The sequence below is a fragment of the Piliocolobus tephrosceles genome, chromosome 5, assembly GCF_002776525.5.
Source record: "Piliocolobus tephrosceles isolate RC106 chromosome 5, ASM277652v3, whole genome shotgun sequence".
Taxonomy (NCBI): Eukaryota; Metazoa; Chordata; class Mammalia; order Primates; family Cercopithecidae; genus Piliocolobus; species Piliocolobus tephrosceles.
In genome coordinates, this window is record NC_045438.1 from 21,029,974 (window position 1) to 21,043,708 (window position 13,735).

The 13,735-nt window shown below is 44.4% G+C and overlaps 1 protein-coding gene across 8 annotated transcripts in view; it reads left to right on the plus strand.

Moving 5' to 3' along the window:
- The window catches only part of FAM120B (family with sequence similarity 120B), an 86,088-nt gene that overhangs the window by 36,839 nt on the left and 35,514 nt on the right, over positions 1 to 13,735 (plus strand). For all 8 annotated transcript variants that reach the window (XR_003309591.1, XR_003309592.1, XR_003309590.1 and 5 more), the window contains exon 7: positions 6,587 to 6,679. Coding sequence is in view for 4 of the 8 variants with exons in the window: in XM_026454998.1 (XP_026310783.1) it covers positions 6,587 to 6,679 (93 nt within the window). In the remaining 4 variants the exon portion in view is untranslated. The remainder of the gene's footprint in view (positions 1 to 6,586; positions 6,680 to 13,735) is intronic.

Sequence of the window (13,735 nt, forward strand, 5' to 3'; positions counted from 1 at the left end):
TCATCAGATTCTCCAGGTTGAAATGAAAGAAAAAATGTTAAGGGCAGCCAGAGAGAAAGGCCAGGTCACCTACAAAGGGAAACCCATCTGACTAACAGCGGACCTCTCAACAGAAACTCTACAAGCCAAAAGAGATTGAGGGCCAATACTCAACATTATTAAGAATTTCAAACCCAGAATTTTATATCCAACCAAACTAACTTCATAAGTGAAGGAGAAATAAGATCCTTTTCAGACAAGCAAATGCTTAGGGAATTTGTCATCAACAGGCTTGCCTTACAAGAGCTCTTGAAGGAAGCATTAAATATGGTAAGGCAAAACCATTACCAGCCACTACAAAAACACACTAAAGTATGCAGACCAGTGATACTGTGAAGCAACCACATAAACAAGTCTGCAAAATAACCAACTAGCATCATGATGACAGGATCAAATTCACACATAACAATACTAACCCTAAACGTAAATGGGCTAAATGCCCCAGTTAAAAGGCACAGAATGGCAAGCTGGATAAAGTGCCAAGACCCATCCATATGCTGTCTTCAAGAGACACATCTCATGTGCAAAGACACACATGGGCTCAAAATAAAGGGTTGGAAGAAAATTTACCAAGCAAATGGAAAACAGAAAAAAGTAGAGACTGTAATCCTAGTTTCTGACAAAACAGACTTAAACCAACAAAGATAAAAAAAGACAAGAGTATTACATAATGCTAGAGGTTTCAATTTAACAGGAAGAGCTAACTATCATATGTATATATGCACCCAGTACAGGAGCACCCAGATTCACAAAGCAAGTTCTTAGAGACCCACAGAGACTCCCACACAATAATAGTGGGAGACTTTAACACCCCACTGACAAATATTAGACAGATCATCAAGACAGAACATTAATGAAGACATTCAGGACCTGAACTCAGCTCTGGATCACTTGGACCTGATAGATATCTATAGAACTCTCCACCCAAATTCAGCATAATATACATTCTTCTCGTTGCTGCTCGGCACTTACTCTGAAATGGATCACATAATAGGAAGTAAAACACTTCTCAGCAAATGCAGAACAGCTGAAATCATAACAGTCTCTTAGACCACAGAGCAGTCAAATTCAAACTCAAGATTAAGAAATTCACTCAAAACCACACAGCTACATGGAAATTGAACAACCTGCTCCTGAGTGACTCTTGGTTAAATAACGAAATTAATGAGAATAAAGAGACAATGTACTGGAATCTCTGGGATGCAGCTAAAGCAATGTTAAGAGGGAAATTTATAGCACTAAATACTAGAAAGATCTCAGGTTAACCACCTGACATCTCTGCTAAAAGAACTAGAGAACCAAGAGCAAAAGAAAACCCCAAAGCTAGCAGAACACAAGAAATAACCAAGATCAGAGCTGAACTGAAGGAGAGACACAAAAAACCGTTTTAAAAAAATCATGGAATCTAGGAGCTGTTTTTTTGAAAAAAATTAATAGACCACTGGCTACACTAATAAAGAAGAGAGAAGAATCAAATAAAAACAATCAGAAATGATAAGGGGGTTATGACCACTCACCTCACAGAAATATAAGCAACCGTCAGAGAATACTATGAACACCTCTATGCACATAAACTAGGAAATCTAGATGAAATTGATAAATTCTTACACACATATGCCTTCCCAGGACTGAACCAGGAAGAAATTGAATCCCTGAATAGACCAATAATGAGTTCTGAAATTAAGGCAATAATAAATAGTTTACCAATCAAACAAAATCCAGAACCAGATGGATTCACAGCTGAATTCTACCAGAGGTAAAAAGAAGAGCTGGCACCGTTTCTGCTGAACTATTTCAAAATATTGAAAAGGAAGGACACCTTTCTAACTTGTTCTATGAGGCCAGCGTCATCCTGATCCCAAAACCTGATAGACAGAACAAAAAGAGAAAACTGCGGGCCGATATCCTTGATGAACATTGATGCAAAAATCATCACTAAAATACTGGCAAACCAAATCCAGCAGTAGATCAAAAAGCTTATCCACCATGATGTAGTTGACATTATCCCTGGGAACCAACTTCAGCAAAGTCTCAGGATATAAAATTGCTAGTATTCCTATACACCAACAACAGGAGAGAGAATCACAAATAAACTCCCATTCACGATTGCTACAAAAAGAATAAAATACCTGGTAATACATCTAACAAAGGAAGTGAAGGACCTCTTCAAGGAGAACTAAAAACTACTGCTCGAAGAAATCAGAGAGGACACAAACAAATGGAGAACCATTCCATGCTCATGGATAGGAAGAATCAATATTGTGAAAATGGCCATATGACCCAAAGTAATGTATAGATTCAATGCTGTTCCCATTAAACTACCATTGACATTCCTCACAGAATTAGAAAAAAGTATTTTAAAATGCATACAGAACCCAAAAAGAGCCTGAATAGCCAAGACAATCCTAACCAAAAAGGGCAAAGCTGGAGGCATCACGCTACCCGACTTCAGACTATACTAGAAGACTGCCATAACCAAAACAGCATGGTACTCATACAAGAACAGAAACATAGACCAATGGAACAGAATAGAGAACTCAGAAATAAGATGACACATCTACAACCATCTGATCTTTTACCAACTTGACAAAAATAATCTATAGGGAAAGGACTCACTGTTTAATTAATGGTGCTGGGATAACTGACTGAGCCACATACAGAAAATTGAAACTGGATCCCTTCATTACACTCTATACAAAAATTAACTCAAGATGGATTAAAGACTTAAATGTAAACCCAAAAGTATAGAAACCCTAGAAGAAAATCTAGGCAATACCATTCAGAACATAGGCATGGGTAAAAACTTCATGATGAAAACACCAAAAGCAATTGCAGCAAAAGCAAAAACTGACAAATGGGATCTAATTAGAGAGCCTCTGCACAGCAAAATAAACTATCATCAGAGTAAACAGCCTACAGAATGGTAGAAAATTTTTACTATCTATTCATCTGACAGAGGTCTAATATCCAGTCTACAAGGAACTTAAACAAATTTACAGGGAAAAAAAGCAAACAATACCATTAAAAAGTAGTCAAAAGACATGAACAGACACTTCTCAAAAGAGGACATATGGCTGGGCACAGTGGCTCACACCTGTAATGCCAGCACTTTGGGAGGCTGAGGCAGGCAGATCACGAGGTCAGGAGATTGAGACCATCCTGGCTAACACGGTGAAACCCCATCTCAGAAAAAGAAAAAAAAAATTAGCCGGGCATGGTGGTGGGCGCCTGTAATCCCAGCTACTCAGGAGGCTGAGGCAGAAGAAGTGTCCAGAACCTGGGAGGCGGAGCTTGCAGTGAGTGGAGATCATGACACTGCACTCCAGCCTGGGCTATATGCAGCCAACAAACATATGAAGAAAAGTTCAACATCACTGATCATTAGAGAAATGCAAATCAAAACCACAATGAGATACTGTCTCATGCCAATCAGAATGGCTGTTATTAAAAAGTCAAAAAACAAATGCTGGCGAGGTTGCAGAGAAACAGGAACACTTTTACACTGTTGGCGGGAGTGTAAGTTAGTTCAACGATTGTGAAAGACAGTGTGGTGATTCCTCAAAGACCTAGAGGCAGAAATACTATTTGACCCAGCAATCCCATCATTGAATCTACCCAAAGGAATAGAAATCATTCTATTATAAAGATACCTGCATGCATATGTTCACTGCAGCACTATTCACAATAGCAAAGACATGGAATCAACCCAAATGCATATCAGTGATAGACTGAGTAAAGAAAATGTGGTACATATACATCATGGAATACTATGCAGCCATAAAAAGGAACTGGATCATGTCCTTTGCAGGACATGGATGGAGTTGGAGGCCATAATCCTCAGCAAACAAACACGGGAACAGAAAACCAAATACTGCATGTTCTCACTCATAAGGCGGAGCTGAATGATGAGGACACAGGGTCACATGGCAGGGAACGGCGCACACTGGGGACTGTGGGGGGTTGGGGGGGGAAGGAGAGCGTCAGGAAGAATCACTAATGGATGCCGGGCTTAATACCTAGGTGATGAGATGATCTGTGCAGCCACCCCTCATGGCACATGTTTACCTGTGTAATAAGCCTGCACATCCTGCACATGTACCCCCAAACTTAAATGTTGGAGGAAAAAAAAGTAAAAAGATACTTCTTTTGATATGATATATAACATGCATGCACTGTTGGTTAGTATTCCTGTTGTCTGATAATCTGCAGATGTCTGTGGTTAACATTGCGTCACAGTGGGACGTGAGAAGTGGTGGTAGCCAGTAAGCTGACTTTTCTCACCCATAAAAATACATGTGTTTTGTTGTTGATAACCATGTGTGTACACAATAATGGGGAAGCCATGGTGGGCACTCCAGGAGAGACACGCTGCCTGCTGTTCCGTATTAACAATGCTGATCCTGTGTGTGGCCATGCAGCGCAGTTCTGCCTTCTCATTACTGCGCAGGTGGCCGGCTGTTCTTTAAATTTACTTCAAGGAGAAAAAGCCCAGGACCCCAGAACAGGAACATCACATCCCTATTTGTATAAACCTGAAGCAAGACAAGCATCGGGAGGAAAATTTCCACTTTACCTTTTTTCTATTAATAAAGACCTCTTAAATAAAATCTCTTTAGTGCAAGTTGGCAGAAGCAAACTTGGTAACTTGTCTTTAAAGGAGATGTTTAAATTGGAACTTTTTAAAACTGGAAAACAACAGATTGACAAATCAATTTGGCACTCACTAGATGAAGAAGGTACTGTATTATTCACAGGGATAATAACTCAGAATGAATAAGGCTAAAAAGATACATTTATAAAAATATTAGTTTTATATATTAAGCCTAAATTCGATGTTTTGATGTGTAATATGGGATAAAATCGCATACTGTTCAGTGCACGAAAATGACAGAGAAACTAAATACAGTTGTGTCTTGGTATATGTGGGGGATTGGTCCCAAGACCCCCAGGGATGCCAAAATCCATGCGTCCTCAAGTCCTGCAGTCAGCCCGCGGAGCCCACATATGTGAAAAGTTGGCCCTTTGTATTCGGGTTTTACATCCCATGAACACTGTATTTTTCCATCTGCATTTGGTTGGAAAAAATCCAAATATAAATGAACCCATGCAATTCAAACCTGTATTGTCAGGAGTCAACTGTACTCTCATTTGGTCTGACCTCCCAGTTAATAACAGCCACAAATGATTTTATTAAAGACTCCTCTGAGAATATCCTCTGGAAAGGTAAGTTTACATCATAGAAATGCACATATTTTCTATTCCTTTTATTCCAAGGTAACACCGACTTGGAATAAAAGTGGACTAGGATAGTGACATGGTGAGTAAAAGCAGCGGCAGGTCCAAGCGGCAGTCAGCACCCCCACCCGGGGGAAGCAAATGCCGCCATCCTCCCAGGGAGCACAGGAGTCTTTCTGGTTTATGGTGGGGTCGTTTTTATTGCAAATAGGCATGTTAGCCGTTTTTAATATCCAAGGAGAGTCCGTGAAGTTGTTATCGATGGGTTTGCTGTTGGCTTTCCTGTTTCTTTTTCCGCAAGCCTTTCCTTGCCACAGAAGGTGCTCTTCTGTGAGACGCAGCTCTTGTGGTCTTGGGATGGTGTGGAACCGTTCAGTCAGCGGGCATGTTCTGCCTCTTTCTGGGTAGCAGAACTCAGTGGCTGGGAGGGGAATGTCTCGACCCCCTCACCGAGTGGGGCAGGGGGCGGGATGTGGCAAAAACACTGTCTGCTGTTGTTGGGGCCTGGACCGTTCGTATCTTCCTCGCTCTTCACGCCCTCTCCTCATCTCCATCATCCACTCCACACCCAGGATGCTCAGTCTGCCCTTTGCTGTCTCTCGTTACTCTTTCCCTCTTTCCTCTTCTCACTTTTGTTGTGTCTTTGATTCCACAGAGTATTAGTAGGGTCTCATATTGTGGGTTCTGATCTACTCTCAACTGGGATTTGGGGACACAGGTTTCCTCTGGGTTGCTGAAAGTGTATGATGACCCCAGCTCAGCCCAGCTGTGGATACTCGCGCTCTGAAAACTCCTAAACTGTTTGCTCTGTGCAGTTTGTGCCGAACATGATCACCTGTCTGGCCCTGAGACCTGGTCTTGGTTGGCACCTCATGATTATTCCCAGATGTTCTGGAGAGTACTACATTAGAGTCTAACCAGACTAGAAATTCAGGCTCCCCTTCCAGCTGGGCTGTGAGTTGTGGGCACAACTGGGGACACCATAGAGAGAGCTTCACAGCCAGGAGCCAAGGATGGTGTGAAGAGGCTGTGCTCTTTCCACTGCACACTGTCCGCTGCCTGAGGTCTGATGCACCATGTGCGTGCCTGTGCATGCGCCCGTTTGTGCACCTGTGTGTGCACATGCGTGCCCGTGTGTGTGTGCATGCCTGTGCACCTCTGTGTGCTTGTGTGCACATGTATGTGCCTGTACGTGCGTGTGTGTGTGTGTTTGCACCTATACACACACTCATAGTTAGTAACTGAGATCAATTTGTAAGAAATGTTTAATTTTTACTGTAGTCTAACACTGGCCTTTCTCTGTCCTTTTCAGGTGGACACTCTTTGCCTGGAGGATTTGCATGCGTTTATTGCACAGGCCTTGTGCCTCCAAGGAAAATCCACCTCGCAGCTTGTAAATCTACAGGTACAGACATGACCAATTAGTTGTCACTGCCCGGAAGACAGCTGTGCAGTCGTCCAGCCTTCTCTTCCCCATTATAGTTGAAGTTTCACAGAAAAGATCAGGAAGGCATTTTAGTCAGGATCTTTTCATGATGCAGTAGTTTCTTTGTCTCTTTAAGGGCTCTGGGATGAGCAGCCAGATGAGGTACTAACAGGCGCTGCCTCAATTCCAGTTTTGTGAAACTTCTTGTTCTCAGTACTGCCTTGATAGTCTCGTGATTGAAGAAAGCACTTATTAAACATAATGTTTGGTTTGCTTTTTCGAGACAGAGTCTCCCCTGTCTCCCAGGCTAGAGTGCAGTGGCGTGAACTCAGCTCACTGCAACCTCAGCCTCTTGAGTAGCTGGGATTACAGGCACGCGCCACCACACCCAGCTAATTTTTGTATTTTCAGTAGAGACGGGGTTTCACCATGTTGGCCAGACTGGTCTAGAACTCCTGACCTTCAGTGATGCACCTGCATCAGCCTCCCACAGTGCTGGGATTGTAATTGTGAGCTACTGCACCCAACCAAAACATACTTTTTTAAAAATGTTTTTTGGGGGTTTTTTGTTGTTGTTGTTGTTGTTTTTGAGACGGAGTCTTGCTCTGTTGCCCAGGCTGGAGTGCAGTGGTGCAGTCTCGGCTTACTGCAACCTCTGCCTCCCGGGTTCAAGCAATTCTCCTGCATCAGCCTCCCAAGTAGCTGAGATTACAGGCGCCTGCCACCACACCCAGCTAATTTTTGTATTTTTAGTAGAGATGGGGTTTCACCCTGTTGGCCAGGCTGGTCTGGAACTCCTGACTAAAAAATGTGTTTTGCTGGGATCATATTATGTGAGTTAAAGCATCCGTCTTTTAACTTTGTGGGTTTAATAGTCTGTAAGTCTTCATCAACTCCATGTGCTGCGTGTGCGTTTTAAACTTTTGAACTTTAATAATTTAAGTTGTAAAAATCCCAGGAATAATTTGGAAGATCACTTAAAATGAGTCAGCTTGACCATTTCCTACAGATTTGCAGCGCCCTCTTAGCCCTGGGACTCCTGCCTCCACACCTGCCTCCACACCTGCCTGGGGAGAGTTTGTTGCATGAACCGTCCCTCCAGCTCTCTGTCTTCTCTGCCTCCTCTCTCCAACTTCATTATTTTCACTGGCTGTGGTCCCTTGCTGAAAAACTCAGCTGTCTCCCATTTGGGGGAAAAAATTCTCCTACAGCAAGGTTTCTGTTCCCTCTGTTTCCCTTCTGTGGCAGGCTCTGGGAGGTGGCTGTGTGCTGGTGATTTCTGCTGCATTTCCTCTTGTTCAGTAACTGAGAGAGATGCCTGCCCCTTCCATTGCATGAAGTCAATGAAGCAAAGGCTGAAACATGCCCACTTCCATATCCAGGGGCCCTGAGTCTCTTCCACCTTCTCCGACCTCTCCTCCTTTGCCTGCGATGTCCCTTTCATGTATCTTTGTTCAGCAGCACCTTTCACACTGTGGGTCTTGTTCTGAATCCACAGGCCAAGTCACACTCCCAGAGAGTCCTGGCCAGGTTGGTCTGGAGTGTGTTCTGAGAGGGACTCGTGGGTGAGAAGCCAGAGTGTCCCACTTAGGGTTTTCAGTTTCCCTCCTCTCCTAGACTAACACCCCTTTGAGAAAAGGGGCAGTGTTCTTGCTCCTCTTTATTGTCGAGTACCCAGCATCCTGCCAACATTGATTAACTTGGTTAAATTAATACCTGCAATTTAAAAGTATGCATGAGCATTTGCTGAGACAGGCAGAGTCTGTCTGGTTCAGCAAAGTGATTGTGCAAATACAAAGCAGGTGTCTAGATAAAGCCCCATCTTTGCAGAACTCCCTCTGACATCTCTCTCTGGGGTTCCCTACAATTCTAGTCTCAAGAGCTGATGGGGGCCCTTGAGACATGGATGCCTGGGGGCCCTTCTGAGGCTGGTGCTGCTGAAACACAGATGCTGGGATGCCTCTCCTTCCTCCCCACAACCATCCTCTTCAGATAACTGGTGGCCTTTTCACTTCTCACCTCTGTTCCCTGGAAATGTTAGGAGCTTGTAGATTGCAATGGTGAGACCGACAGTTGGTGAAGCTGAAAGCCCTTTCGTACATAGGCATGTAGATGACCATGGGATGATTTTCTGATTCACTGGATTGGCTCCTGGGTTGAAAAGCAAAGCTAGGGCTCTGGAGTTTACAGCATCAAAATAAGGGGAGGAGAGGATGGGGCAGAGTGTGGAAAAGGAGGGAGGAGAGGGTGTGGTGTGCCTGGGGCATGTACTCCTGAAACCCCCAGTCAGGCTGAGCCCTAGGCCATCTCCTCTCTCCTGCAGCTCCCTCCTGGCACTTTACCCTTGTGGAATTGAATACGTATTTGTGTGTGTGTGAAGCTGGTCAGACTTGAGCCCCCTTGGATTTTCTGAGACCAAAATGTCATAAACCAAGGCTAATGAGAGGTTTATGTTTGAACCCGGAGGACGAGGACTCATGCTGGCTGTGGGAGTTTCTCAAGACGGTGGGCAGAAAAGAGTCCAGGTTCATCTGCTGCTTGGTCTGCAGGGTTCCTTCTTGCCTTACTAGGGCTGACATCTGTGGTCTATGTCATGCATTCTTGGCTGTTTGAAACTAAAGGTGTGTCTTGGATTTCACCCTTTGGTTTTGCCACTTATTCTCAAATAATGTCCACCTGAAGAAAGAGGTTGTCGGCAGTGCTTTTGATAATAGCAGATACTGAACGATGAAACCATGGAGGAAAGCATTACCAAGGAGAAAGGTCTAGATGTTTTCTGTTCATGAACTGGATATGCCCTTCTGAGGGAATTCAAATCAAAGAGTTGGCAAAACTGGGCGGTGGCAGTGGCAGAATGGCTTGAGCACAGGTCCTCTGACACCGCCCCCTGCAAGGCTGCCTGGAGCAGGGCTCTGTTGGAATCATGGAGGGAACACACACCCTTTTTGAGCCTATCAGAATTGCAAAGCCTGGCCAGTTGGTGCAAGTGTTTATCCGCCTGCCATCACCATCGGGTGGGGTGGTCTGTGACAGACTCAGCAGGTGTTAGTAAAAGGACCCTTGACCAGAAACGCAAAGGGGACAGAGCAGGAGATCCTCACAATCATAACAGCAGTGAGCTGCTGCTTGTTCTCAGTGGGAAAATGCTTGGAGCCTAAGTCTTGTATGGAAAAATGGATAAATAAGCAAAGTGTAGACTCAGTGGCATTCTATCATTCAGTGGCACGTTGCACATCCAGACTCTGTGGCTGTTGGGAGGTGGCACTAACTCGCTGCTCTTGGGAGTTAGATTCTGCTGCCTGAAAGATGAAAGGGGAGCAAAGACCTCCCCAGTTATCCTTGTGAGACAAGAGCTTGGTGTGTGGGGAGCTGAGAACTGGGAATCATGGGTGGTGAAAGCTGTTAGGTTCTGGCCAGTTGCCTTGGCAGAGCCTCGCTGGCTCTTCAGAAAGAGTAAGAATCTCTCCATTGCGTCGGGGAACGGGGGATGGCCGGGAAGGGGAATGGCAAGTGGAGAGGGGCAGGCAGCTGAGTCTGCTTGGCTGGACCTGTGCTCTGAGGGGCAGGTGCCAGGGGCATGAGGGAGAGTGGCATGTGGACGCACCCGAATGGGGTGCCCCTGGTGGCCCACACCTGTCAGGGGCCAGTGTCACCCACAGGAGGGGAAGCGTCACTTGGGAGGTGTGGGGTGGATTTGAGAGAGCCCAGGGCCCGCATGGTCTCTGGTGTGGGGTGAGTGGAGGTTGAGCAGAGCCAGCCACAAGGCTTAGAGGGTGAAAGACTAGGTGAGGTCTAGCCGGGGACTGCAGCTGTTGAGAAGAACACAGTTTCCAACAAATGAGTACTTTGTGGGCATGGGTACACAAAGTGAGCAGTGTTGTGGGCCTTGATCTTCCCTTAGTCCTGTTGAATATGGTCTCAGGTCAGGACACATACTCACCGCCCTGCCCAGCCTCGGATAAGCTCACGTGATTTTTTAGATTTTTTTTCTCTTTCTTGCTGCCATATTCATATTCAGGACTTTGATGAGAGAAGAATGAGGCAGAACATGCTCATTGCAGCTGAGCCCACACTGCTTTGATCCTTTTCTTCTCACCAGAAACAGTTCATTAACCTAGAATAAGTCACTTTTAAGCTTGTTTTAAATTGTGACAATTCTGATTTAAACAAATTTTTATTTTTAGGTTATAGAGAAGCTATAAAACTCACCAGTAGAAGTTGAAAATAAAATAATTCTATGCCATTGAATCTCCAAATGATATTTTTATTTTGCTACAAATTAATGAAACTTTAAATGATAATGATACTCTCACTTTATCAAAAGCTTCAACCAGGGATTACTATCGTCCATAGGCCACATTCCGCCACCAGCATGTAGTGAGTCCTGTGAGCTAAGAATGGTGTTTATTTCTAAATAGTTAGGAAAAAATCAAAAGAATCATATTCCATGATGTGAAAATTACATGAAACGCACATTTCCGTGTCCAAAATGGTTGTCTTGGCACATAGCCATGCTCAGTCATTTACAGCTACCTTTGCCCTGCAACAGCAGAGTTGAACGGCTGCAAGGGACATCATATGGCCCACAAAGCCAAACATGTTTCCATCCGGCTCTTTCCAGAAGAGCGTGCTGACCCTTGACTGGAGCCAGCAGGTCAGTCTGCAGGGAGACGGCGGGATGGGGAGCTCCATGCTTTTGTCTCTGTGCCCCTCCTGCAGCCAAGTCTGCACGCACATGCAGTGACAATAATAACCCCATGCATGAATGTGGCAGGTTTTAAAGACATTAGAGGGCTTCGGTAGTTAGTTTTCATGTCATTCCTTTGAGGTAATTAAGTCCTATCTTATTCTTAGAAAAATTAAGATATAAAGAATTATGTGTCTTGGCCTTGGTCCTTATAAAGGAGCTGAAGTGAGGATGTAAATTCGTTGACTCTTGGTTCCACCTCCACCTAATTCTCGGACACAAAGACCCTCGCCGTGATAAAACTTGGATTTGGGAGTCTGAGGGGTCGGGGGGTGGCTGACTCACATGGATCTCCTCACACCTGTTAGGATGCCTTACAAGCATCAAGTGCTTTTTTAAGATTAAGTAATGCTTTCAGTTGACACTTAATAATTGTGCATATTTATGGGGTACAGTGCAGTGTTTCAATATGCATATATGTTGTGTGATTTAATTTTGAAGTGTAATGTTGCCTGTTGGTTCAGAGCACAGTGGTACCTTAGAGACAATCTAGTCAAGCACTTTTGTCTTATAGACCAGGGTTTTAGGCTCAGATCAGTGGGACAGTTTGCTCCAGGTCAGGGTACTAGCGCATGTCCGAACTGATTAAAAGGCCAGGGTTCCGAGTTCTACCATGCACTGCCTTTACTTCCTGTCTTCTCACTAGACAGTGAGACACCTCTAAAATGATAAGCAGGTATGCCTTGTGTCAAAAGCAGATTGAGAAACCTTCTCATAAAAGATCTTTACTCAGTGCTGCTCTTGGTGAATTCTCACTTTACAAATCAATGTTTTCCTTTAGGCAGAATCAAAATGCCTTGGAGACATAATGAGATCAAGCCACTAAAATGGCGCTTTACTGATTAAATCCCTAAGACAACCATGAAAATACAGGATTGCGTAATATGTTTTCAAGGAGATATTTATAAAAATGCTTTTACTTCCTATACAAGTTCACAGAAGAAATACAATTTTTAAAGAAGGAAAATTGCTTTACTATTAGGCACTCAATAAAAATTTGGTGAATGAATGAATAGTAGATGTGCTAGTCAGTTTGGGCTGCCATAACAAAACACCACAGACTGGGTGGCCTAAAATCACAAACATTCCCTTCTCACTGTTTTGGAAACTTGATGTCCAAGGTCGACGTGCCAGCAGCTCTGCTGTCTGGGGGTGCTCCCTCCTGGCTTCCCAACAGCCGGTTTCCCAGTGTCCTCACCGGGCGGAGAGCGGAGAGCAGAGAGCAGTCTCCTGAGGGCACTCACCCTCTTCCATAGGACCCCCTCCCCCGCCAGGACCCAGTCAGCTCTCATAGGCCCCACCTCCAGATACCATCCCATTGGGGATTTAGCCTTCAGCATAACAGTGAGATCACTTGGACTCAGGAAGGGGAACATCATACACCGGGGCCTATTGTGGGGAGGGGGGAGGGGGAAGGGATGGCATTGGGAGTTATCCCTGATGTAAATGACGAGTTGATGGGTGCAGCACACCAACATGGCACATGTATACATATGTAACAAACCTGCACGTTGTGCACGTGTACCCTAGAACTTAAAGTATAAAAAAAAAATTGCTTAACATAAAAAAAAAAAAATTTTTGGAAGGACATATTTGCCCATAGCAGTAGAAATAGGAATCTTGAAAGTTTTACTGGACTTTTCAAAGTGAAATATAAACAGAAGATGACTGATGAGTCCCTCAACAGCTTAAATGAGATAAGGTGGAAGTGAACAAAGCAAAATAAATTAGTATTCATATTTTTTTCTCACTTTTATTCTCTCTTGTGCACATGGACTTTCCAATATTTATCCAGAATTTTCACAGGCAAGAAAGAGGAGAGGTTTATGGCTGCAATTGAACCTAGGAATTCACTTTGAGAACTCAGATGCCTGGAACCAGCTGTGCAGCGTGTCTGCCTCCTGGACTTGGCAGCAGGGCCTCACTTTCACTGGCTTTGCCCGTCGTCCTCATAATTGTAGTAAGTGTCTCCTGCTGCAGAGCCTGGTCCGTGTCTGAGAAAATGTGATCTCTGTGAGGAATTCCGAGTCCAGTTTGGAGAGAGTGAAGAGGTCAGCTGGCAAGGTCTCTCGTGATAAAGGCTCCAGGCGTTACTGCCAGCGGTGCTGGGATGGGCCCTGGGGCTGAACCCACCACCGGATGTAGCCTGTGGCACTCCTTGGGTGACCTTTGCCTCAGCAAACTTAGGGTAGTTTTTTTTTCCCTGCTCCCCTACCTGATTCCTAGATAGGAGATTCTCTTGTCCCGGAGAATCTTAAGAGAAGTATGTCAGTGTTCTTGGAATCAGG